General features: G+C 38.1%; 1 protein-coding gene across 6 annotated transcripts in view; it reads right to left on the reverse strand.

The window, feature by feature from the left end:
* DCP1B (decapping mRNA 1B) overlaps positions 1-24,775 on the reverse strand; it is a 58,556-nt gene extending 33,781 nt beyond the window's left edge. For 4 of the 6 annotated variants that reach the window (XM_010363566.2, XM_030939482.1, XM_030939485.1 and 1 more), the window contains exons 1-3: positions 24,523-24,775; positions 18,195-18,235; positions 13,360-13,487 (exon numbers count right to left, since the gene is read on the reverse strand). In XM_010363566.2, the coding sequence (XP_010361868.1) occupies positions 13,360-13,487; positions 18,195-18,235; positions 24,523-24,672 (319 nt within the window). In that variant the 5' untranslated portion in view covers positions 24,673-24,775. Of the gene's footprint in view, positions 1-13,359; positions 13,488-18,194; positions 18,236-19,380; positions 19,561-24,522 lie in introns of all 6 variants that reach the window. The other 2 variants (XM_030939483.1, XM_010363567.2) reach the window with 2 other exon arrangements.
* Positions 24,776-24,999: the final 224 nt, after the last annotated feature.

Consider the following 24,999-nt stretch of genomic DNA (forward strand, 5'->3'; position numbering starts at 1 on the left):
TGTTATTTACATATTCTCAATGTAGTACTGTGTCAGATATATGTACATGTTCTCAATATGTTTTCCTAGTCTGTGGTTCTCTTTTAATTTTCCTAAAGGTATCTTAAGAACAGAAGTTTTTAATTTGATGAAATTTTTACTTTTGATGAGGTAAAATTTATCATTTTTTGTTTTATAGTAAATGCTTATAAGTGTCATTTTAAATCTAGTGTTTGGTAATACTACCTTTAACTATTTTTAATAAATAGTTATTTCATTGCTTCTATAAAAATGAAAAAAATTCTTATTTCATTTGCAGATAAAACATCTACAGCATAAGCTTTTCTGTTTAAACCACATGGCCATGTTTAACAGGGCCAGGAGGAAACAGAGATGTGACCTGTTTTCATATATCATAATTAAGATATCAAGTTTAAAATAGTGAATAAACTTCTTAAATATCAAATCACAGTATCTCAATAAGCATAAAACAAGTTGAAAGAGACATCCATAAAAGTGCTTTTTTAAAATTTAAAGTTCTATAAAGAAAATTTATATTATATATATGCATTATACATCATCTCGTTCACATAGATAAAACTAACATTTTCCCACATTACATATCTCTTACTTGAACTATTAAATTTCCCATGATGAGGATGCATGGCATTCTCACAACTCACAATTACCTTTTAGGTAAATGTTGCTACTATCTATATTAAAGTAACCATGAGAATCAGGGTAGTTCCTAGGTAAGCTGCTAAAATTACTTACTGCTTTGAGTTTCTACACCGCACAGAGGCTTCTTAATGCCTAATGGCTAATGCTCCAAAAGAAAAACTAAAGAAATAGTTGTGAACTTTTAGGTTAAGTTTAATCAGTAGCTTTGAATAAAGAAATCCAATAAAAACAATTCAGTACTCATTGCAAATATTTAATTGTGCACATTTAATGCAAGGAATTCAGTGCTATGGGGGCACTGGAAAGATACCTTTGCCCTGAAGGTGCTTGCACTCTAACAGAAACTAGCACAAAATATTATACATAAGGTAAAATATAAGCACAACTAGTAATTGCCTTTATTTCTAGCTCAGATTTAGCATGTTATTTGAACATATATGTTTACATGTCTATCTTTTGTGCTAGGATGGTAAACTGTAAGGAGGAAGGGATATATCTTTTTTTTTTTTTTTTTTTTGGGACGGAGTCTTGCTCTGTCGCCCAGGCTGGAGTGCAGTGGGGCGATCTCGACTCACTCCAAGCTCTGCCTCTTGGGTTCACGCCATTCTCCCACCTCAACCTCCGGAGTAGCTGGGACTACAGGCACCCGCCACCACGCCCGGCTAATTTTTTTTGTATTTTTAGTAGAGACGGGGTTTCACTGTGTTAGCCAGGATGGTCTCGATCTCCTGACCTCGTGATCCACCCACCTCGGCCTCCCAAAGTGCTGGGATTACAGGCGTGAGCCACGGCACCCAGCCGGAAGGTATATATCTTATTCGTTACTTCCAAAACCCAACACAGAATCAGTATCAACAGACAAGTGCTCAATAACAAATGAGCAAAGCAAACATAAATACAACATAAAAGACATATATGCTGCAGTGAGACACCACAGCTATACAGGGGAATCACAAAAACATCCAGGGAGGTAAAGTTCCAGCTGGGTTTTGAAATATGAGTAGAATTTATCTGTTAGAGATTGGTCAGAATGAGGGAGAGAATTCAAGGAGAAAAAAAAATATTTAAAAGCATGCAGGTAAGAGTATTCTGGGAAAGTGTATATGTCGTTGTTTACTTGGAGCATTAGGCAAGCGTGCAAAAGTAGTAGCAGACTTGACCTGAAAGGGAAACTGACCTGACTACAGCAAGCTTTACATGTTGGGTGAAAAGTTTTACTTGGTAGGCATTTAAGATTTTGAGAAGGAAAGCAACTTAATTAGGCTTGTGCTTTAGGAAGATAAATCCAGCTGTGGTTTTGGATGGAGGGGATAAGCCAGATGTGAAATATAAGGTTAATGACATATCCTTTTTATGAATTGCTGGATTCAATTTGCTAGTATTTTTTCCTTTTTTATTGTGTTAAAATATTAAAGACATTAGAGTTTAAAATATGCAGTTCAGTGGCATTCAACACATCCACAATATTGTGCAACCATTACCACTATCCATCTCCAGAACTTTTTCATCATCCCAAACTAAAACTCTGTACCCATTAAAAGATAACTCCTCACTCTCCATTCCCTGAAGCCCCTGAAAACCACTATTTTACTTTCTGTATGAATTTGACACTCTATGTACCTCACAGAAGTGGAATCATACAGTATTTGTTCTTTTGTGTATGGTTTAACTTAGTAGAATGTCTTCAAGGTTCATTCATGTTGCAGTACATAATTTTATTCTCTTTTAAAGTTGAACAATATTCCACTGTATGTGTATATAATATTTTGTTTACCCATTCATTCACTGATGGATATTTGGGTTTTTCCCACCACTTGGCTATTGTGAATAATGCTACTATAAACATTATTTTGTTCATATTTTGCTGTGGATTTTTATATCTATGTTCACAAGAGACATTGATTGATAATTTTCTTTTCTTGTAATGTCTTTGCCTTGTTTTGGTATCAGGATAATGCTACCCTGATCAAATGAGCTGGAAAATATTACCTCTTCTACTTTCTGAAAGAGACTGTGTAGAATTGGTATTATTCCTCCCTTGAATATCTGGTTGAATTCACCAGTTAAACTATCTGAACTTGGAGTTTTGTTAGATTTTTAATTACAAATTCAATTTCCTTAATATGGGACTATTCAGGTTACCTATTTTTCTTGAGTGAATTCTGATGATTTGTATTTCTCAATGAATTAGTCCATTTCATCTGAGTTGCCGAATTATAGTACTCCTTTATTATCCTTTTCATGTCTGTGGATAACCTCTCTTTCATTTCTGATACTGCTAATTTGTGTCTTTTTTTTTTCTTCTTCTTCATTAGTCTGGCCAGGTGTTTATCAGTTTTACTGATTCTCAAAGAGAATCAGGTTTTGGTTTCACTAATTTTCTCTAAATAGTTTTTCTGTTTTTTATCTCATTGATTTCTCCTCTTTTTATCTCTTTCCTTCTGTTTGCTTTGGATTTAATATACTCTTCTCCTATTTTCTTTAAGTGAACGTTTGAATTACCAATATAAGAACTTTCTTCTTTTTTTTTTTTTTTTTTTGAGACGGAGTCTTGCTGTGTCGCCCAGGCTGGAGTGCAGTGGCTGGATCTCAGCTCACTGCAAGCTCCGCCTCCCGGGTTCACGCCATTCTCCTGCCTCAGCCTCCCGAGTAGCTGGGACCACAGGCGCCGCCACCTCGCCCAGCTAGTTTTTGTATTTTTTAGTAGAGACGGAGTTTCACCGTGTTCACCAGGATGGTCTCGAACTCCTGACCTCGTGATCCGCCCGTCTCGGCCTCCCAAAGTGCTGGGATTATAGGCTTGAGCCACCGCGCCCGGCCCAAGAACTTTCTTCTTTTCCAATACAAGTATTTGATGGTATAAATTTCCCTCTAAGTCCAACTTTGGTTGCATCTGAAATATTGTAATTTTCATTGTTATTCAGTTCAAATGTTCTCTAATTTTCTTTCTTCTTTGACACGAGTTTTTCAGAAGTGTGCTGTTTAATTTCCAAATATTTGGGGATATTCCAGGTACCTTTCTGTTGTTGAAGTCTAATTTAATTCTATTATGGTCCCAAGAATATACTTTTTATGATTTCAATTCTTTAAAAATGTTTAAGGTTTGCTTTATGACCTGCGAGGAGGTTTATCTTGGGGAATGTTTCATGTGCACTTGAGAAGAACGTGCATTCTGCTGTCGTTTGATAGAATGTCATATAAATGACAGCTGTGTTTAATTGATAGTGTTGTTCAAGTCTTCCATATGCTTCCTGTTTTCTATCCTCTTGCTCTATTGACTGTAGAAAGTGGAGCACTAAATTCTCCAAGTGTAATTGCAGAATTTAAAAAAAAACAAAAACTTCTCCTTTCAGTTCTGTCACCTTTTGCTTCACACACTTTGAAGCTCTGTAATTAGGTGCATACACATTAATTATTATTATGCCTTCTGGATGACTTTATCCCTGTATCATTATGTAATTTCATTTTTTATCCCTGGTAATTTTCATTGTTCTGACATCTACTTTGTCTGTTAATAATCTAGACACCCCAGTTTTCTTTTCGTGAGTATTTGCATGGTATATCTTTCTTCATCCTTTTACCTTTAACCTATCTATATCATTACATTTAAAACGGGTTTTGTGTAGAAAGCATATAGTTAGGCCATGCTTTTAAAATCCAATCTGGCAATCTCTGTCTTTTAATCACTATGTTAGCCCATTTACATGTAACGTAACTACTGATATGGTTGAACATAGGTAGGTCTGCCATTTTGTTTTTTGTTTAATGTTTGTCATATTTTTTGCTCTCCTATTACCCTACCCTCTTTCTTGTCTTCTTTTGGGTTATCTGAATTTTTTAGTATTCTATTTGATCTCTTGGTAATATCTCTATATTTCTTTTTAGTGGCTGCTCTAAGAATTACAATATACATGTCTAACTTTACACAGTCTACTTAGAGTTTTTCTTTTACCACTCCAAATAGAATGTAAAGGCTCTATAAGTGTCCATTTGTCCTCTCTTTTTATGTTATAGTTGTCACATGTATCACATCCGTATACACTGAACCGCCTCCTGACAATGTTAGAACTTTTGCTTTCAACAGTCATATGTATTTTAAATAATTTGAGAGGAGAAAAAATAAATCTCTTGTAATTACCAATATATTTACTATTTCTGTTGTTCTTACTTCATCCTGCAATTCCAGCTTTCCCTTTAATATTATTCCTTCCAGCCTGAATAATTTCTTTTAGCATTTATTCTACAACAGGTCTTCTGGCAAAAAAAACAAAAAACAAAAAACAAAAAAAAAAAAACAACTTCTTTTTATGTTTCCTTTATCTGAGTATCTTTATTTTACCTTCATTCCTGAGAGATATTTTTGCTGGAAATGGAATTCTAGGTTAATAGCTCTTTTATTTCCAAACTTGAAAATGTTGCTCCACTGTCTTCTGGCCTACATAATTTCTGATAAGAAATCTGTAGTCATTCAAAACATTATTCTCCTAGATGTAACACAATGATTTTCTCTGGTTTCAAGATTAAAAAAAAAAAAAAAATCTTTGTTTTTCAGCAGTTTGATTATGACTAAATGTCATGTCATGGGCATGGTTTTCTTTGGGTTTATTCTGTTTGGGGATTCACTGAGTTCCTTGAATCTACACACATTTGTTTTTTTCACTGGATTGGGAAAGGTTTTGGACATTATTTTTTCAAATATTTATGAGTCTCTCCTCTTCATTAGACTTCAATGACACAAATTAGACCTTCTGATATTGCCCCACAGATCTCTGAAGGCCCTGTTCATCTTTTACAAATATCTGGCTCTGTATTCTTCAGGTTTGGAAATTTCCATTGACCTATCGATGAGTTCACCAACTCTTCTTTCCACTGTCATCTGCACTTTTGCTATTAAGACCATCCAAGAAATAGTATATTATTCAGTTCCAAATTTTCCACATGGTTATTTTTTATACCTATTTTTTATGCCAAGAATTTCTATCTTTCCATTCATTTCAAGAGTATCCAGTTTTACCTCACAGAGCATAGTAATAACTATCTTAATGTCACTGTCTTATGATTCTAACATCCAGATCATCTCAGGGTGGCTACTGATTTTTTCCTTGAGAGTTTGGCATATTTTCCTGGCTAGTAATTTTGGATTGCACCCTGGACATTTTTATTCTTTTGTAAGACTCAGAGTCCTCTTGAAACCCTCTGGAGAATGTTCATTTTGTGTATTTGAGAAAGCACTCAATTCAGTTAGGTTTGGATAAGAAGCTCTGTCTTGCTGTCTGTGGATGACGCTTCCACGTCAGTTCCATTTTCTCTTCTTTTTGAGACGAGTCTCCCTCTGTCGCCCAGGCTGCAGTGCAGTGACGCGATCTCTGCTCACTGCAAGCTCTGCCTCCTGGGTTCACGCCATTCTCCTGCCTCAGCCTACTGAGTACCTGGGACTACAGGCGCCCACCACCACACCCAGCTAATTTTTTTTTTTTTCTATTTTTAGTAGAGATGGGGTTTCACTGTGTTAGCCAGGATGGTCTCGATCTCCTGACCTGGTGATCTGCCCGCCTTGGCCTCCCAAAGTGCTGGGATTATAGGCGTGAGCCACCGCGCCCAGCCCTCAGTTCCATTTTCAAAAGTGTTTATGTCTGCCCTATACATATACTAGTCGGAAATTTGGAATAATGGTTTATATTGTAAGCTAATTCTCAAAGCTGTTGTTATTTCTTGGGTTCTGTTACATATATGTAGCTCACAGGTGGACCCAGGATTTGCATCAGTTCCTAGACAGAATTAGGAGATCTCCTTATTCAGCTCCCTCCTCTAGAATCACTCCCACTCGCCAGGGACCTTTTTCCCCAGTCTTCCGGCTACAAAGTCAGGGTTTGTCTCAGGGTTTTAGACTGTCAGGGGCCTTTTTCCCAGTCTTCCGGCTACAAAGTCAGGGTTTGTCTCAGGGTTTTAGACTCTCACACTGTCAGGCAATCTGTGCAGCAAAAGAAAATCAAAGTAAAATACATAATGGGATTTTCCTCACACTCTTCAGACCACAGGGGCAGAGACAGGCTCTTTCTTGGGATTTCAGGTGCCTGTGCCACCACCATGACCACCACAGTGGCAGTTCAGCTTTCCTTGCAACTGGCTTCAGGGCAGGGATAGAAGAGAAAAAGAAAAGCGGGAAGTTTTTAGAAGGAGGGGTTTCTCTCAGGTTTTGTTATTTTTTTCCTAGAGTTCTATGACTTGGCACATTCTTGTGTCAAAGCCAGGTGATAAAAGAGGAAAGAATAAAGCCAGGAACTCACCACCACAGCAGTTTTTCTTCAAGTTCTGATTGCTCTCCTCAGTGTGTCTGTTGTCATTTACTTTCAGAGGCCCCAGTTAGTTGTTTTTGTAATCTGCCCAGAACTTTTAGTTGTAAACAGTGGGAGAGATATATTGTAGTGAACTTACTCTGTTTTGGATGATGCCAGAAATTCAATCCCTTTTTGCTATGGGGGGTTATGAAACATCCCAAGTAACACATAATGGAAGCCTGAACTGGAATAGAAGTGGGGATGGAAAGAAGGAGGGAAGCTACAGAACCACTCCGGAATTAAGAAACATGGCTACGAAGACTTCAAAAGGTTTACTATTACCACACATGCTTAAAAAAAAACTTACAGGAACTCCCAGCTTTACACATGATTTGTCAACACAAATGGGAATGAGAAGTACTCTGCCCTGCTGCTAAGGAAATTATATTCTTGGCGTCTATACAGTTTTATTCTTGAATGGATTTTCCTGCAGAAATAATCCTACATATGCTAGTGCTATACTTCATATATACATCATTATAATGCTAGTATACTACTCTTAAATAGGTGCCTACTGGGCTAAAAAGGCTTTTGTGAGTTGACTTGGAAAGCTAACCACAACTAAAATTATGTTTTTTATGAGAGAATATATTTTGATATCCAATTATATTTTTAATTTTTATTTTCATGAAAAGAATACATGTACATAATTTTAAAAGTTAAATAATATTGTGAAGTTTATAGCAAATAGAATCCTTCTCTAGTCACTCTATTCTTGATTACTGCTCCCTAAAAGCAACTTAAATTATATCTATGACAGTTCTTTCTGCTCTCCATTTCTCATCTAATTTTTCTTAGGGCATTTAAATCCCTTTCCCATATATCATGTACGTAGCATTTCTTGATTCTCAAAAATTGACTGAAGAGGATTCAGTTTTCTTACAATACACACAAATTCACACACAAATACACCACATACAACCCCATCCTTCCAATATAAGGCTTTCATATTCAGTGTCTTTAACTATGTATTATGATTTGCAGAGCTACATGGTGTACTATGATTACATTTCCTTTTTTGTTCAATATTTTGTTTTCCCAGGAATTAAAGTGTTTCTTTTGTCTCCCTACCCCTTAGTTTTCAATGCTCCTTATATCAGCACCAAACTCTTAAAAAGTAACTGTAAATGTCCCAATAGATTCAAACTGTCAGTTGTGAATTTTTTCTTGGATACCATTCCTGAAGCAATTCACCCTTTGACTTTAATTTAAATCCCCTCCAGTTGCACAGGGGTCATTATGGGACTCTTCGCCTTTGCTCTAGGAGATTCCCTTCTTCCTGGATGGTTTGTATATCAGTCATAATAGGCCAAGCTATGCTACAGTAACAAATGACACCAAAATCTCAATGGCCTAGCTTACAATGACAAACGTTTATTTCTTACAAGCTACATGTCCATTATGGGTCACTTTTACCTCTGTGCCATGTTATCTTCATTTCAGAACCTAGGCTGACAAAGCAGCGTCTGCCTGGAATATTGCTGGTCATCATGGCAGAAGGAAAAAGGCAGTAAATCTTGAGCTAGTTCTTAAAATATCTGCTTAGAAGTGACACATATCACTTTCACCCACATTTCACTGGCCAAAACAATTAGTATAGCCATACTTGAGTACAACAAGGTGAGTACATATTATCCTTCTGCAGGGTGGGTCAATGCATGGTAGAACCAACAGAGCAAAGATAAATAACCCTCTGTGAGGAGGCAAAGCTCGCATTTGTGTACAATGAAGCTATTACGGCATGGGTTCCTACTTCTTGTTTATTCCATCTCCTTCGTAAAATGGATCCTCCACTCTTTGGGTTTATGTCTTTTTTATGTTTTCACTGTCATTTCAAGAGAACTTCAGGAAAACCAGGAGTATGCTCACTCTGCTGTGGTTTACCCAAAAGTCTACCAGCCAATCACTTTAAAAGGTAACTTTTTGGAAGATGCCTGTTTAGAAGATGAGGGCTGTCTGTAATTTTCCTTTTCATTCAGGGCACTATTTCCATTATTTACAGAAGTTTTTCCCAGATCCTATAAATGTTCATCAAGGATTTAAACTGTCATTTCTTTTTTAATACAAAACTACCCAAAATGGTAAATTCACTTTAAGACTTAGGAGGAGTTTTCTAAAATAGTTTTGGTCCTAAATATCTTAAGTTTGGCTTTTCTGATTTGATCTAAACTTCAGGTTTACATTTGCAATAAAATCTAGCATCTAAAAAGAATTTCATTGCAATCCTATAACTGTTGATAATAATATATTCAACTTGTTGGCCTAGCTCTGAAATCTCCCTGTCAGCTGGGCATGGTGGCTCCTGCCTGTAATGCCAACTACTCAGGAGGCTGAGGTGGGAAGATCACTTCAAGCCAGGAATTTGAAACCAGCCTGGGCAACACAGCAAGATCCTGTCTCTAAAAAGGTTGTTTTAAATTATCTGGGTATGGTGGTTTAGCCCAGGAGTTCAAGGTTGCAATGAGGCTACGACCATGCGATTGCACTCCAGCCTGGGTGACAGAGCAAGAACTTGTCTCTAAAGAACAGAACAGAAAAGAGGAAAGAGGAAAGAGGAAAGAAAAGAGAAAGGGAAAGGAAAGGGGCCAGGCATGGTGGCTCACACCTATAATCCTAGCCCTTTGGGAGGCCAAGGTGGGCAATCACTTGAGGTCAGGAGTTTGAGACCAGCCTGGCCAACATGGTGAAACCCTGTCTCTACTAAAAACTAGCCAGGCGTGGTACCGCACACCTATAATCCCAGCTACTCAGAGGCTGAGGCAGGAGAATTGCTTGAACTTGGGAGGTGGAGGCTGCCATAAGCCAAGATTGTACCACTGCACTCCAGCCTGGACAAAGAGAGCAAGACCCCGTCTCAATTGAAAAAGCAAGAAAAGAAAGGAAGCCCCTGTCATTGCTGTCTATAACCTAAGTATGATATTTGGGAAAAGATATTTCCATATGCTAGTTTCTTATTTAGTTGCGAAATGAAAAACAAAATAAATGATCCCTATAGGGGAACATTACAAAAGAAGTGGTCTAATCCAACTTTTTGTTAAATTAGTTTTTAATTTGGTAAAAACGAATCTTTCTAATAACTGATATATGCTTGAATCTCAAGGCTAAAAAAACTTGCTTTTTAAACGTTGGAGTGTACTCTAAAATAAGTGTTCGTAAATGATAAACTTTGCTCAAATGCATTATTTACTGCTAATACTTCACTGCTTGGGCCTTGGGTCTTGAAGTTAAGGTTTCTTGGTTTAAATGGTGTTGCCATCTCGAAATAATCATGGACCACAGTGTATTACTTAATCCCTTTAACCTCAGTATTCTCATTTATAAAACAGGAGTAATAGTATTTCCAAGAAAAAGTTACGGGATAACCCATATAAAGCCTGAACATAGTGTTTGGTAGACAGTAAATGCCCAGTAAATGTTTGCTGAATAAATGAATGAATGAAGTGTTTGCCCTAATTTTAACAGCTATCATATTTACTTTTAAAGTTCATACAGGTCAAACCCCATTTTAACAATGTTTAAACCCTGTAAACAATGTATAAACCCTTTTCTGTAATAAAGTAATCTATTTTGTGTTTGAATGAAGTTACTTTATTTATCAAGCATCTTTTTTTGACTGATTAAAGGAAAGGAGTTTGGGATTTTCATTTCTTTATTTTGCTCTTCTACATTCATCCAGTTCAAGAAAGGGTTTTTTTTTTCTCTCCTAATGAATCTAAAAAACCTTCTATCAATTCTACCTTTGTCTACTTGAAATGCCCAAATATGGCCTATGATAGACATAAGCCAATGTGAAATGCCGAGACCATACAGAGAGATTCTTGACTATATAGAATATCTTGAGGAAACAGTCTTAAAAAGAAATCCTGAGTGAAGCTGAGTTCCTTGCCCAAAGAAAGGCCGACCAATCTACATGCCACCAAAGAATATGTAAACCATACATAATTATTATATAACACATTTGAATTGTATTAAAATGTTTAAGAGATATCTTAAACTCTGACAGCACCTGTGGGCGAGATTGAAAAGGCTTTTGCAAACAACATAAAACCAAATGACTCTAGCTGCAAAGGCAATCAGAATCAGATATAAAGGAGAAAAAAAAAAAAAGGGCAAAATGAATCCAGAAAAGTAAATAAGATCCATTCCCTTTCACTCTTTGTTGTTCAACTGATTCTATTTCTTTTGTATGGAAATTCATTAGAAACATTTTAATAAGCATCCCAAATTTGCATCCATGTTTAATAGTAGAGCAGTACAGGTGGTGTGGAAAAAGCACTGGAAGTGAAATCAGAATCTGTGGGTTTTTACACAGTCTGCCACCTCACTGAGTCTCAGTTTTCACATCTGCAAAATGGCAGTGAAAATGTCTACTCTACAAAATTGTGATTATTAAATACAGTAAAATAAATGAAAATCATTATAAAATATGGAAACATAAATGAAAATATGAAAAACAAATTAAAATAGAACAGTGCTGTTCAATAGAAATATGAGGTGAACCACGAACGTGAGCCACATCTATTATTTTAAATTAAAAAATTCAAAGAAGCAGGTGAAATTAATTTTTACATTTTATTTTGCCCAATTTATCCAAGATATTGTCATTTCAACATGTTAATATAAAATAATTAATAATTGAGGTTTTTCCACTTTTTTTTTGGTACTGTCTGAAAATTGGTGCCTATTTGACACTCACAGTACATCGGTTCAGACTAGCCACATTTCAGGTGCTAAACGGCCACAGCAGCTAGTGACTATTATAGTGGACTGCATATGCTTAGAACCAAGGTATATGTTTATTAGATCTAAATAGTGTTTCCTATCAGATAAGCCCTGTGGGACTTAAGAAGGCTATTTTTAAAATTGATGCATTAAAGAGAATTTGCATTTTTATATTTTTGATATAGTAGTTAATATGTGATATATAATAGGAATTTAAAATATTACCTATAACTGACCAGACCATGTATTTATCCAAAATAAAAGCAACCAAAAATGATGATTATAGGTAACTTTGTAGTTATTTTATTAGGACTTAAATTATATATTAATTTGACATAAAATCTAATAATCTTAAAAAAATCTGACATAAGTATAAGCGCACAAAACAATTTGAACTATAAACAATTCAAACTGGCATTTCTGTAGAGAAGGAAAGGGTCTTAGAGTTGGAAATCCAAATCTTTAGTAATCAACTACAATTGATAAAGTCTACCTTTTGGCAAAGAAACATGAGGAGAAAACACAGTATTTTTCTATACTGCAAAACTTCATTTCACAGGACCTGCCATTAGTAAGTCATATTATAGTTTCAATAGCTTTATTTTTTTCCTCTCATAAAAATTTGTTCTCTAAATAACAGGATGACCACCTATTGTGACAATTATATATAGCATCATTTTAATGCATCTTAATGATGCATTGGGGTTAAAATGTCAAATATTATTTACATTATACTCACTACTAAAATTACACTGAATAGTATATGGTAGGCAAATTCTTGTATCTTGAGTTCAAAGAGTAGGATGAAAAATATAAAGCAAACATTTCTTCACTGCAAGGTCTTTATGAAAGCTGTCCACAAAGCGTAAGGTGCATGTGTGTGCACGCATGTGCACACATACATATTTATATATTATGTTCTTGTTTTCTGTGTGTGGAGATGTCCCTGCAACTGGCATATTTTCAGCAATCTTCCTCTGGGCTGACCAGCAGCGCAAAACAAGTGGTCAGAAAACCATATGAGAGTAAACTGTAGTATCAGAAAAGCGATGGCTACTTCATTTCAAATCTGACAAGGACTATTTAGTTACTTACTACGACTTCCACATTACAAAGGGTTATTAAATTCTTAATGACGGAAAGAAACTTTTTGGACTTTGATTTTTTATTCACTTGTATTCAGAAGATGGCACTCCTACAACACAGGCCCTCAAACACTTTGTCAGCACACTGGGCCAAAAGTGATACATCAAGAAAAAGTGCCATAGCAGACTCGTTAATTCTTCATTCAGGGCGCCACCTATGTGTCTCTCTGGAGTCTCCTCACTAAGAACTTGCCTCACCCAGCCCTGCTCAGGCTTAAGATCAGCAATGGGTTTACACTATAAATCCATAAAGCTTCAAAAGACAGGGTTTAAAGGTTTATATCATCATATTTATAGTCACTTAAACTCTTCAGAGGAAGCATCTATTCCATCAGTTAGGCATGAATTTCCTAAACATTAGCATTTGTTAAAATGCTGACAACCCCCCATAGCCACTGATACCAAATGCAAACACAATAGCATACACTGTACAATTTTAAACACTTGGCCAAACTTCAGATGTAAAACTACCCAATGTAGGAAGAATGACTCACATCTGGCATTTCTGTAGAGAAGGAAAGGGTCCTGGAGTTGGAAATCCAAGTCTTTAGTAATAGGTTCTGTCCTATTTTCCATGCTCAGCCTATTCATAATGGTGAATCCATGCTTTGGAGAAGCAGACCTAAAAATCACAAGGGGTCAGGGGGAGATCAATAGAAAAATTGCTTAGTATGCTATATTTTCAGTGTAAGTACATTCTGATGTGTCTCTCAGCTTTTGTTTGTATATGCAGCTTTATACAAGCAGCCTGTACACATACTTCTTCACCAATGGCATCATTATGGACTAATTCCCATGTAATGCAGCAGCACTGTCATGATGGCTCATTCGGGAAAACTGAGTCACACTTCATTTGTGTGTGTGTGTGTGTGTGTGTGTGTATGTGTGTATACAGTTGTTGTTTATTTCTTTACCTATGTTGTAAATTCCTTTAAGGCAGATTAACTACTTTTTAAAATATAGTACTGACTTTTAAAGAATACTTTTTAAAAGTTAAAGATATTTTAAAACAATCTTGGTAGTTAATATTAGAGTGTACGTCACAATTATATGAAGCAAATTTTCATAGAAAATGTTAAGTGTTAGTCTGAAACTGAAGGCTGCAAAATCTTAGCGATATGAATCAGCTCTGAACAATGAGTTTGTGAGGACACAGCCTGAACTAGAAGTTGACATAACAGTGCTAAGGGCAGATACTTTGTTTTCTTCAATGCAAAGCAAACAGCTTCACAGATAAACCACTCTAGAAGTTTTTCTCTATAAAAATGTGACACTTAGTGACGTTTTATTTTCACTTCACTCAATAAACCTTGAATGCGTACTCTGCCAGGCAGAAAGAATCCAAATTATACTGACTCTAACAACTACAAGTGCATTCGTCTACCCTTGGGTGACAGCCATCTAGTAATTCAACTGTTCGACTTCTGGTGACAAATGAAACAGCACATATTTACACACTGAAGCTGAAGCAAGCAGAATTCATTTATTTACTTTAAATGAGGGCGCTAGGGCTGTTATTAACAAACCCACAGAAATGTTATGAGCAACAGGAAGACAAGTTGTTGATGTCTTAGTTTTATTTTGCCTCTATTTGATACTGACAAAGGAACACAGCTACACAACCACTGCCAGGATTTTCTCCTGAAACCTTCAGTTTTAAAACTGATGGGAGGCAATCCTTGCCTAGCTTATTTTACCAAGGGGTAAAGTGGTGGTAAGCAAACGATCAATACCAGAAATAATCATGATCATCACTTCAACTTAAACTCAGAGGAAGAATGAAAATGTACTCCCAAAGAGCTCTGTTAGGGGGTCTTCTGGACGTGTCAAGTTCAGAAATCACCAGTGGGTGTCTCTGCGAACTCTCTATTACAGAAAGGAAGGCATGGGAGGAAATAAATGATTTTTAAAATGTTTTCATACAAGAATCAGAATTTGATTCTTCACGTATTTCATTATCACAACTGGATCTCACCTCTTTAATAGCACGGCTACTATACCATCTCATAATTTAGAAAATAGGCCCAGGGGATAAATGTGCCAGCTGCTCTAAAGCGACTTCCGTAAGAGAAGTCAAAATGCATCACTGCCAGCTCCATTCCCTGTAACACGCCTCCCGCCCCCCAACCACCATGAGTTTTACATGCTTTTTGTAATTCTCTACTGAAGAAAGGCCTCAACATACTAGGATCTGGGAGGTTTTTGTTTTGCAGGGGATAAGGGAGGCATCCTATTCTTGAGGAGTTAGATTTGGAGAAGAGACTAAAAAAAAGCAAAGGATTATTTTATCAATTTAATGTTTTGTTTAATTGAGCTCCATTAGAAACTTGGAGTATAGTAAGAAATCCTTGAAAATACAAACCTATATTTGGTTTGGATATACAAAAGAAAATATTTGTATGATTTGTTCCTCTTCCATAGTTAAAAAAAAAAAAACCCTACTAAAAATTCCCAAAACCAATCATTAATACATACGAATACATCTTTTCTGTCACTTCTCCAAAGAGTAATAATGCCTGTCGTGAGAAATGAGTGAGAATGGACCCTGTGCGCACGGCACGTAGTACAGTTCAACCCTATGGCTTTTGCTGTAAACTTCAGAATCCTCAAGAGCGCTCATACTCTATTGAATAAACCTGCCTGGGGGCATGCTCCGGTGCTCTGGATGTTCGGGAGCATAATGTAGATGCAGACGCCAAGGGTTCTTGGGTACGCCACTGCTTTTCTGAGACTGTGAAGAACCTCACCTCGTCACTCAGTGTGGTGGCCTTGCCTCCCATTCCTTCCTCCCCACTCCCATTGTTGCCTCCACTGGAACAGACCTTCCTCCCCTGCAGCTGAGCTCCCTCCTGCCCAGCACACACAGACCTCCATCATGCCCACACTTTGCCCCCAGTGGGCCTCTCTGTGCTGTTCTAGTCCTGCTTTTATCTTTCTAGCTGACTCCTCTGTATCCTTGCCGGCCCTCAAACCTAACCATAAACCCTCATCGATTCCTCTTTATACTCACTCCTTCAGGGAACAGCTTTCTTTCATGGCTTCAACTACCAAATTACTTCAGACAACTCTAAACCATCTCCAGCCCTGCCCTTACTCTGAGGGGCTGGACACCTCCACCCGAATGTCCTGCTACCAGTCCAGATCATTACTTCAAAGTAAAATGAGGGCTGATCCTCAAACCACATTCTTGACCTCCTGTCTTTCTATTCCACCAATGCTTCTGTCATTCTCAATCTTCCATGTTCAAAATATTGTCATTTTAAAAATTTCACCATTGCAATGCCCTTTCCATTTCAATTCTATTATTCTAATCCCAACTTTCATCATTTCATATCTACTCCACTGCAATAATCTTCTCACTGTCCTGACTCCAATTTCTTCCAGAACCAGTGCATCACCATGAAGTTAATACACTGACTTTCCCCACATATTTTCTCTATTACGCTCCTGTTCGTAAGCCTTCAATAACTTCCTACTGCTAAGAAAATAAATCTCAAAATCCAGAGTCTGCCATTCCAAGTCAGCAAATCTCTTTACACTTGCTAACTACTATAAACCAGTAGAAGCCCACTGCACCACATCTCCCTCACTGTCCCTTTTACACACCAGGTTCTATGCCTCTGCTTTTGCCATTCTTCCTGCTGAGACTGCCTTCCCTTTCCTCTATGCAAGCTAAGTTCTACCATATTCCTGAGGCCCAATTCAAGACCCATCACTCTATAAAGCAGGGGTACCCAATGTTTTGGCCTCCTTGGGACACTCTGGAAGGGGAAGAATTGTCTCAGGCCACACATAAAATACACTAACAATAGCTGATAAGCTTAAAAAAAAAATCTTCTAATGTTTTAAAAAAGTTTACAAATTTCTGTCAGGCTACATTCAAAGCCATCCCGGGCTACATTTGTCCAGCGGGCCACGGGTTGGACAAACTTGCTATAAAGCCTTCCACGGTCACAGCAGCCCATTCATTGCTCAGAATCTATCCACTGGCACTTAGGGCACTCTATCCTGTATTGTGGCATACCATAAACATGAATATATGTGGAAAGAAAATACACTTGTGTGTATATTTCCTGTCTCCCCAGTGAAACTGATACCCCTAGAAAGGTTTATATTAGGCCTTTTAATTTCATCTTTGTACCCCCAATGAAGGTGATGATCTTTCGCTATGACATTTTATGTGAATGTTTATGTGAATGAAAAGTTTATTTATTGAGCCAATATACATAATGTATGTCTCTATATGCACTTGTAATTTGATATTAATAATATAACAAGAAATGACTAAAAACATGAGCTTATTAAATCTATCCTGAAACATATTCTGTTAACTAGACAATGGAGGACTGAAAGACATCTTCAATTCTGGATCACGCTTTTTTAAAGAGTCGGTGGTGGGAGAAAAATGATCAACGGCCGGACGCGGTGGCTCACGCCTGTAATCCCAGCACTTTGGGAGGCCGAGGTGGGTGGATCACAAGGTCAGGAGTTTGAGACCAGCCTGACCAACATGGTGAAACCTCCGTCTCTACTAAACATACAAAAAAAATTAGCCAGGCATAGTGGCATGTGCCTATAATCCCAGCTACTCAGGAGGCTGAGGATGGAGAATCACTTGAACCCAGGAGGCAGAGGTTGCAGTGAGCTGAGAGCTGTGATCGTGCCACTGCACTCCAGCCTTGGCGACAGAGCGAGACTCCATCTCAAAAAAAAAAAAAAAAGAAAAAAGAAAAATGAGCAATGAAACCCTTTTCCAAATATTAACTGAACAATCTAGTATTTCTCATAGTGTTCTTCTAGCTCCTGGCCCATGCATTATATTCAATATGAACTGAACAATCTAGTATTTCTCATAGTGTTCTTCTAGCTCCTGGCCCATGCATTATATTCAATATGAACTGAACAATCTAGTATTTCTCATAGTGTTCTTCTAGCTCCTGGCCCATGCATTATATTCAATATGAACTGAACAATCTAGTATTTCTCATAGTGTTCTTCTAGCTCCTGGCCCATGCATTATATTCAAGAACTTTGTGCCATTCATTTGAATTAAAGAATATTTAATCTATTTTAAACAGTGCTCAATGATTGAAGTTCATCTATATTGAAGTTTAAATTATATTCTGAAATTAGTATTCATCACAACATACCCGGTGACATTATTCAGTATTTATTCCCTTCTTCATGTCAACTAATAACTTCAAAACTGAGATTTAATTCTTTTACTTCTTTTTGAAATAAAACTGCATGCACTTGAAGAGTGACACAATTGAGCTAAAATATTATCTCGAAGATTGTTAGTTTCTTTATAAAAGTGAAACACTCTTACCTTGTATAAACAAATAAGGTTCCTTCCACATCAGTTTTCTCCTAAACAATAAAAACAAAACACACAAGACATGTACGTTCTCTTCATTCACAAAGGTATAAAACAACTTCTCACAGAATAGGAATTATATCCAACTTCAAGCAGGTGAAACTGCAATGAGTCAAATACACCCAACATGAGGAGTTATTCTCAGGAAAAGGAGAAAGCAAGTTCTATGCCATCATTGTGCCTCTGCAGATTAGGCAGCAGGAAGCAGTCTTTCTTTTGTCATTTATAAAATAAACCATCATTATCTCCCTTTACCAAATACAGGGATAGCAACATACCTCTAGCTGAAACAACGAGAAAATAAGTGTGCTATGTGGATTTAATTAGAAAGAAGAGCGCTGTCTTTTTCTCCAGCCACCACACTGCATATGGAGCAAGCTGCAGACATCACTGGTGTCTGCATTTCACTATTCTTCATTTTGTTTTCCTGGTTCATTTTCTCTTGCCATATCCAGTTACTTAGGAGGGCAGATGATCTGTCAATAACTCTACTTTGGCTGCTAGATAGAGAGGGCAATGATGGCCACAGAGTTCTCAGATGAATCAGCCACCTACTTAGTGTAGTCTATTTACAGTCAAGGTCTGCCCTGAGATCCCTGAAGTAGTTACACAAGTGCTACCAAGTTAGGACTCAAGAAATTTGCCTGAGAAAAATCTGGGAGAGGTGGTAAAGTTAAAATGATGCTTCAACTAGTTCATTTGACATTTCTTTTCCATTTCTCCAAAGGCAGGAAGCCGGGCCGTTATGATAATATTCATCCATATAATGCATACTAAAAACATACATATAACTATCCAGGTGTTTGATTAACCAGTAACCAGGCCTATTGTAATTCAGAATTTAAAATGTACTTCTGCAATTTACATGGTTTAATTTCAGCATTCTATTTAAACCCCTGATATTTTATTATTAATATTCATGACCATAATCATTCAAAATTTAAGTACTCTATAATTTTGGTGAAAAATATGCCCTTTTAAAAAAAGTGTAATGTCAAACAGCAATTTTTAAAAGGCACACAAGGCATGATCCTTTCACATACTCAAGCAATTTCAGCCAATTTCTCATTCATTTTAGTTCAGTGGGCCTCAAAGTGTTATCCCCAGATCAGCAGCATCAGCATCACCTGGAACTTACTAGAACTGCAAGTGCTTGGGCTCCTGCCCAAACCTACGGAATCAGCAACGCTGGGGATGGTGCTCAGCAATCTGGTTTTCATTAAACTGTCCCGGTGATTCTGATGTATGCTAGTCTGAGAGCCACTCACTGCTTCAGCTCAACAACATACTCTCTGCCCATGAAATTATATTACAAGTCCTGAAAACAAAATCCATTATGGCACAAATCATATCAAGCTATTATCAAGAGTAAATGGCTATAAAAAAATCATTACTTAGTAACAAAATTTTTAATCTCAAGATGTTTATTATTATGGAATATGAAATTATAAATAAAGAATTGAGACCAGGTTCAGTGGCTCATGTCTGTAATCCCAGCACTCAGGGAGGCCAAGGCAGAAGGATCACTTGTGGCCAGGAGTTCAGTTTGAGACCAGCCTGGGCAACATAGTGAGACTCTGTCTCTACAAAACAAAAATTTTTTAAATTAGCCAGGTGTGATGACACATGCCTGTAGTCTCAGCTACTCAGGAGGCTGAGGAGGGAGGATGGCTTCAGCCCAGGAGTTTGAGGCTGCAGTGAGCTATGATTGTACCACTGCATTCCAGCCTGGGCAACAGAGGGAGATCCTGTCTCTTATAAATAAATAAATAACAATTAAAACAACTTTAGCCAGTTTTTTCCCTAACATATAAGCATAGGTAAGAAAGTCAGGGAGTTCATCCTTAAACTAGATTCACTATGAAGTTTGTATAAAATCACTACCATACACTGTGCAACATATCCTTATTTCTGAAATGTGGCTCATTTGCCCCTGTACTTTGAAAAATATCCAAGTCAAAATGAAAAAATATATATACAGAAACATTACTTATCTTTCTTTGAAAACAAACATGGTTAATTCCTATCTGTTGACAAATGTATATTCTGAGTGTACTTTCAGCACTAAGAATTACTTAAACCCGAACCACCAAAGTATTAATCAGGAAAACAGCCCCTACAGTACAGAAAATACTACCTGAACAAATTTTTCACTGTCCCTAAAGTTTAAATGATTCAGTCAGCATGTATTCACAAGTCCACAAAGCATTTAAAAATAAATTTGTAAAAACTAAGTATTTGGTATTATCCATTATATTGTTAGGAAACTGAGCCAAGATACAGGTGACAGAACTAGGACTTTGCAGAACCTCTATGTACCGTCAGGATCACGCCCCACAAGATCAAAACACTCTCCTGGTATTCCAGTATTTGACATGGGACTGTTTCATCGTAGAAATCCGAATCAGGATATCTATATACATCAGCACACATAAAACTAAAGAGCTTCTGACTTGTTTCCTTTCTTCCTTGATGTAACAGAAATTCTCTTAATTAAAAAAAAAAAAAAAAACCTTTAATGCCACATTTTAATTTTTAAAATTCCAAGGTCAGAAATGTAAAAGGCATGTTTCTCCTAAAATTAATCTCTAACTTATAACAAGCAATCGTGAAAACTAAGATTTTTATTTAGCATTACACATAAAGAATATGAATTTGTTCACAGGAAGGAGTTGTGTTTCAGTAATCACAACCTGGGACCTATAGTGGGGTTCTTGCCAGATCATGCTGGGCTAATTGGCTTATTATTATATGTCTCAGTTTCTCCATTGAAAAGAGATAACCAGGCCGGGCACAGTGGCTCACACCTGTAATCCCAGCACTTTGGGAGTCTGAGGCAGGCGGATCACCTGAGGTCAGGAGTTCGAGACCAGCCTGGCCAACATGGAGAAACCCCCGTCTCTACTAAAAATACAAAAATTAGCTGGGCATGATGGCAGGAGCCTGTAATCCCAGATACTCAGGAGGCTGAGGCAGGAGAATGGCTTGAACCCGGGAGGCAGAGGTTGCAGTGAGCCAAGGTCGCGCCATTGCACTCCAGCCTGGGGGACAAGAGCGAGACTTCGTCTCAAAAAAAAAAAAAAAAAAAAAGAGATAACCAGCTTACTCTACTCAGATCTTTTGATGAAAAACGTCAGGTGCTCTATGATACCTGGATAAAAGAGACTTTGAAAATGTACATTTCTGTTCTAGTATAGCTGCCCAAATTCATGCATTTTCCTGGCCCCTCCACAGTTATCCAAGGGCAACCAGATTTTTTTTTTTCTTTCTGAGCAAAGTCCAGGGTGAGGGATGTGAAGAATAGTTAAAACAAGATTACATGTTCCTTAGATCCTTTAAGGAGGACTTTTATGTTAAAGTATTAGTTACCAATCCTGGGGTATTTTAGCTTAAATTTTAAAAGTACAATTTGACGATTTAATATTATATTCTATTATAAAATCTAACAAGTGCTAAAGAAATGAGCAATTCAGAATTCAAAATACTAAAAAACCCAAAATGGAATATAAAATAGTGCTGTTTTGCAAATTTTGGGGACTGCACACTGACACAAAATAGCTCAGCACAATCTCTATTTTAACTTGATTATTCTCAATTAAAATAATCAAAACGTACGCCTCAACTTATCCTCCCAAATCTCTCTTAATCATGCATGTAGCATCGGCGTCACCTATGAAGCTTTCAACAATCTCAAATGCCTGGGTCTCATTATCCAGAGGTTTTAGTTTGGCATTTTTCACTTTTAAAAAACTCTGAGTTAATTGACTACACCAAAAACTTAGACAATCACTAGCTCGGAACACAACCTCAGTCACTGTAGGGCAGTTTTCAGGCTCAGCATTCCCTCGCCTTTACTCTGCAGATGTCCTAACACTCTTCCCTTCAGTGCGACAACCAAAAACGTCTCCAGACACTGCCAAATGTCACCTCGGGGCAAAATCAACTCCAGCTGGGAGCCACTGGTCTAAGGACTGACAGCTGGAAAATCCCAGGGTTATGGTCTTCAATTGACACATCGGTATTAATCTTTTGGAGGGGGGGCATCTTTCCTGGCAACAGGGAGGAGATCTAACTCTAAAATTCCTATTCCAGTCATGACATAATCTTTCTTAATCCTTCTTTAAAGCAGTTCATTTTCAATACACCTTTCCTTCCTAATTTCTCCTCCTCTGAAAGGCTGGAGTCATTCTTCATCCATTTTCAGGGCAATAAGAATTCCCCTCTTTAACATCTCCCCTGCCTTCTTGTAAATACTTTCTCCTCTCTTCTCAAGAATGTTCTCATATTCTTAATAGGTTTACAATCAAACGGCTCCCACCCAGAGTGACAGCACATGGAGACAGTGGTCATAATGTGTTTGCCTCCAGCAACTGCTCTGCAGCAGAACTAGGTCTCGCTCTTTGTTTTTCTGGCTACGACAGCCTTGAAGATTAGAACTTTGAAAGAATGACCTTTTCCTGAGTGAATTATGCCCTGTCTGAAGGCAACATGTCCAGCAAGCAGGAGAATATAACTTCTGTAAATAATGCATTGTGACACATCTGCTTTTTGATGAGGCTTTAGGTACAATAAACATCTGTAACTATCTTAAAAGGTATCTAGCACATAGATAACGGTCAAAAGCCTATAGGAAACAACTATTATTCAAGAGAAATGCTCTACTTTCTTTACATTAACAGTTTCTCAGGATTCTCCAGGCTCAAATCCCAGTGTCAAGTCAACTTACAGAACTATACATCCCTGGTCCTCATCTCTCTACTATGGAATTAACTTTTACAGGATTATAACATTATACCTTTGGCATTTTTCTACAGAGCAACAAAATAGCCATATGTAGAATATCTTCATATATATTTTTAATTACCATGGAGGAAACTGTCCACTATGTTGCTCAATGTTCTTTATGTAAAGACCTAGGTGACAAATTCCCCTGGAAACTAGGGGGAAACAACCTTTCTCCTGATTAAGTGGTAGGCTTTCTATCACAGAAGAAGAATATTAAAGAGCTCTTCCTGTTCTCCTTTTGAGTTTGGCTACTGGGAGCGCAGACCTAAATTCTTTGCCCCATTCCTGTAAATTTCCTCTGTTAAGACCTTTGGGCAAAACTGTTTGTCTATCCCATTCTTGCTTGTCTTTTTATTTTTATGTTAATGATTTTCAGGTGAGTTTTTACTACAGGCTGCTGAGCTACACTGGAGATAAGTAGGCTTATGAATGTGGGTGTTAAAAAAAAAACAGAGTTGTTCAACATAGATGTTTTCCTTGCCTAAGTTCTGATGTTTATACAACCGACTTGAAGAACACAAAAAGTTTATCTGAAATCCATTCATCAAGGCTAAGTTCTCCATAGTGTTTTGTAACTTATTTTAAAATGATGGATATCATTGCCCATTTAAAATGATATATAATGGGCAATATATAATGGATGATGAATATTATTTGGACAAAAATCATTATGAGGAAAGAAATAAAATTACATCTCTCTACATTCGAGTGGGTGGGTTACAAAATTACAAGCAGCAATTCTTGCAACAGGATTCCAGTGTTCTAGGCTTCTACCCCATTCTAACTGTGAGGACAATGAAATTTCATTCTATTACCATTTATTGGGACTCTGCTTTGAGAAGAGCACTAAAATAATCTGGCTCCCAAATGGCCTCCAATATCAAATTTGGTGGGCTGTCGTATACTAATCCTCCCAAGAGCATCAGCCTCCTTCTAAGTGTTGGACTCTGCCCCATTTTGTCTTTTATTTGACGAGGTTGGCTCTTTTCTTGGCGTTTTCCTAGTTTACAACTTGCAGATTTCTCCCCTTCTATCAAGTTTTGATTTCTCTTTGCCCCATCTAAGACTGACATTCCAAAATCAGAACTCTGCACTTTTATTCCTCTGCTGTCCCTGCCTCCCCCATAGCCACAGATTCACTGTAACAGAACTCTGCTTTACTGTCTCGAGCACATCGGTCTTCCGACCTTAAGGCATCAGGTCCTTCCTTTCCTTCGGCTCTCGGGGTGCGGTACCCGATCGGTCTGGTCTCCCAGCGTTGGGTACGTTAGAGATTTAAGTCTTTTCCCCAACTCCAGGTAGCTCCACAGATCCGCCTCCCTTCCCCCAAGCCCCCGGGAGCCCATCTCCACAACTTCGGCCTCAGGCCCCAGATCCACCCACCTCCAGGGCGTCAACGTCTCCTCCCCCTCACCGGGTCCTCAAGTCCTGAGTCTGACGCCCCCCGCCTCCACCCCAACCCTGGTCTGCACTGCTCCGCCGCGTCCGCACGCACCCACTCGTTGGCCCGATGGCCGAAGGTGTACAGAGCCACCTGGCTGGCCACGTCCACGATGCGGTTGATATAGGGGTCGTGGCGCTGCAGGGCCGCTAGGCTGATGTCGCGCCCCTTCCCCACCAGGCCGCCTGCCGCCACGGCTGCCATCTTCCCTCCCTCCCCGACGTAGGCACGGGGCTCTTGGAAGCCACTCTCAATAGATCGCAGAACGAGCGAGCTGCCTCCCTACCAAGAACCCACGGCGACCACAAGGCCCGGGAGGCCTTCCGGCTCCAGTCACCCGCACCGTCCTGCCCGCCGACTGACGCAAGGCCTCACTAATCGATGGCTGCGCTCCGCCCACTGAGGATCGTTGCCACTGGCAACGACAAGCAGAGGCCTGCCCTCTGCATCCCGTTTCTTTCTCCAAGAGCTGTTTTTCTTCACGCTCGAGGCTTTGAGCTGTGTGCGCGGTACGACTTCCTTCTTGGATGT

Source organism: Rhinopithecus roxellana, chromosome 10 (genome assembly GCF_007565055.1).
Source record: "Rhinopithecus roxellana isolate Shanxi Qingling chromosome 10, ASM756505v1, whole genome shotgun sequence".
NCBI classification, from domain to species: domain Eukaryota; kingdom Metazoa; phylum Chordata; class Mammalia; order Primates; family Cercopithecidae; genus Rhinopithecus; species Rhinopithecus roxellana.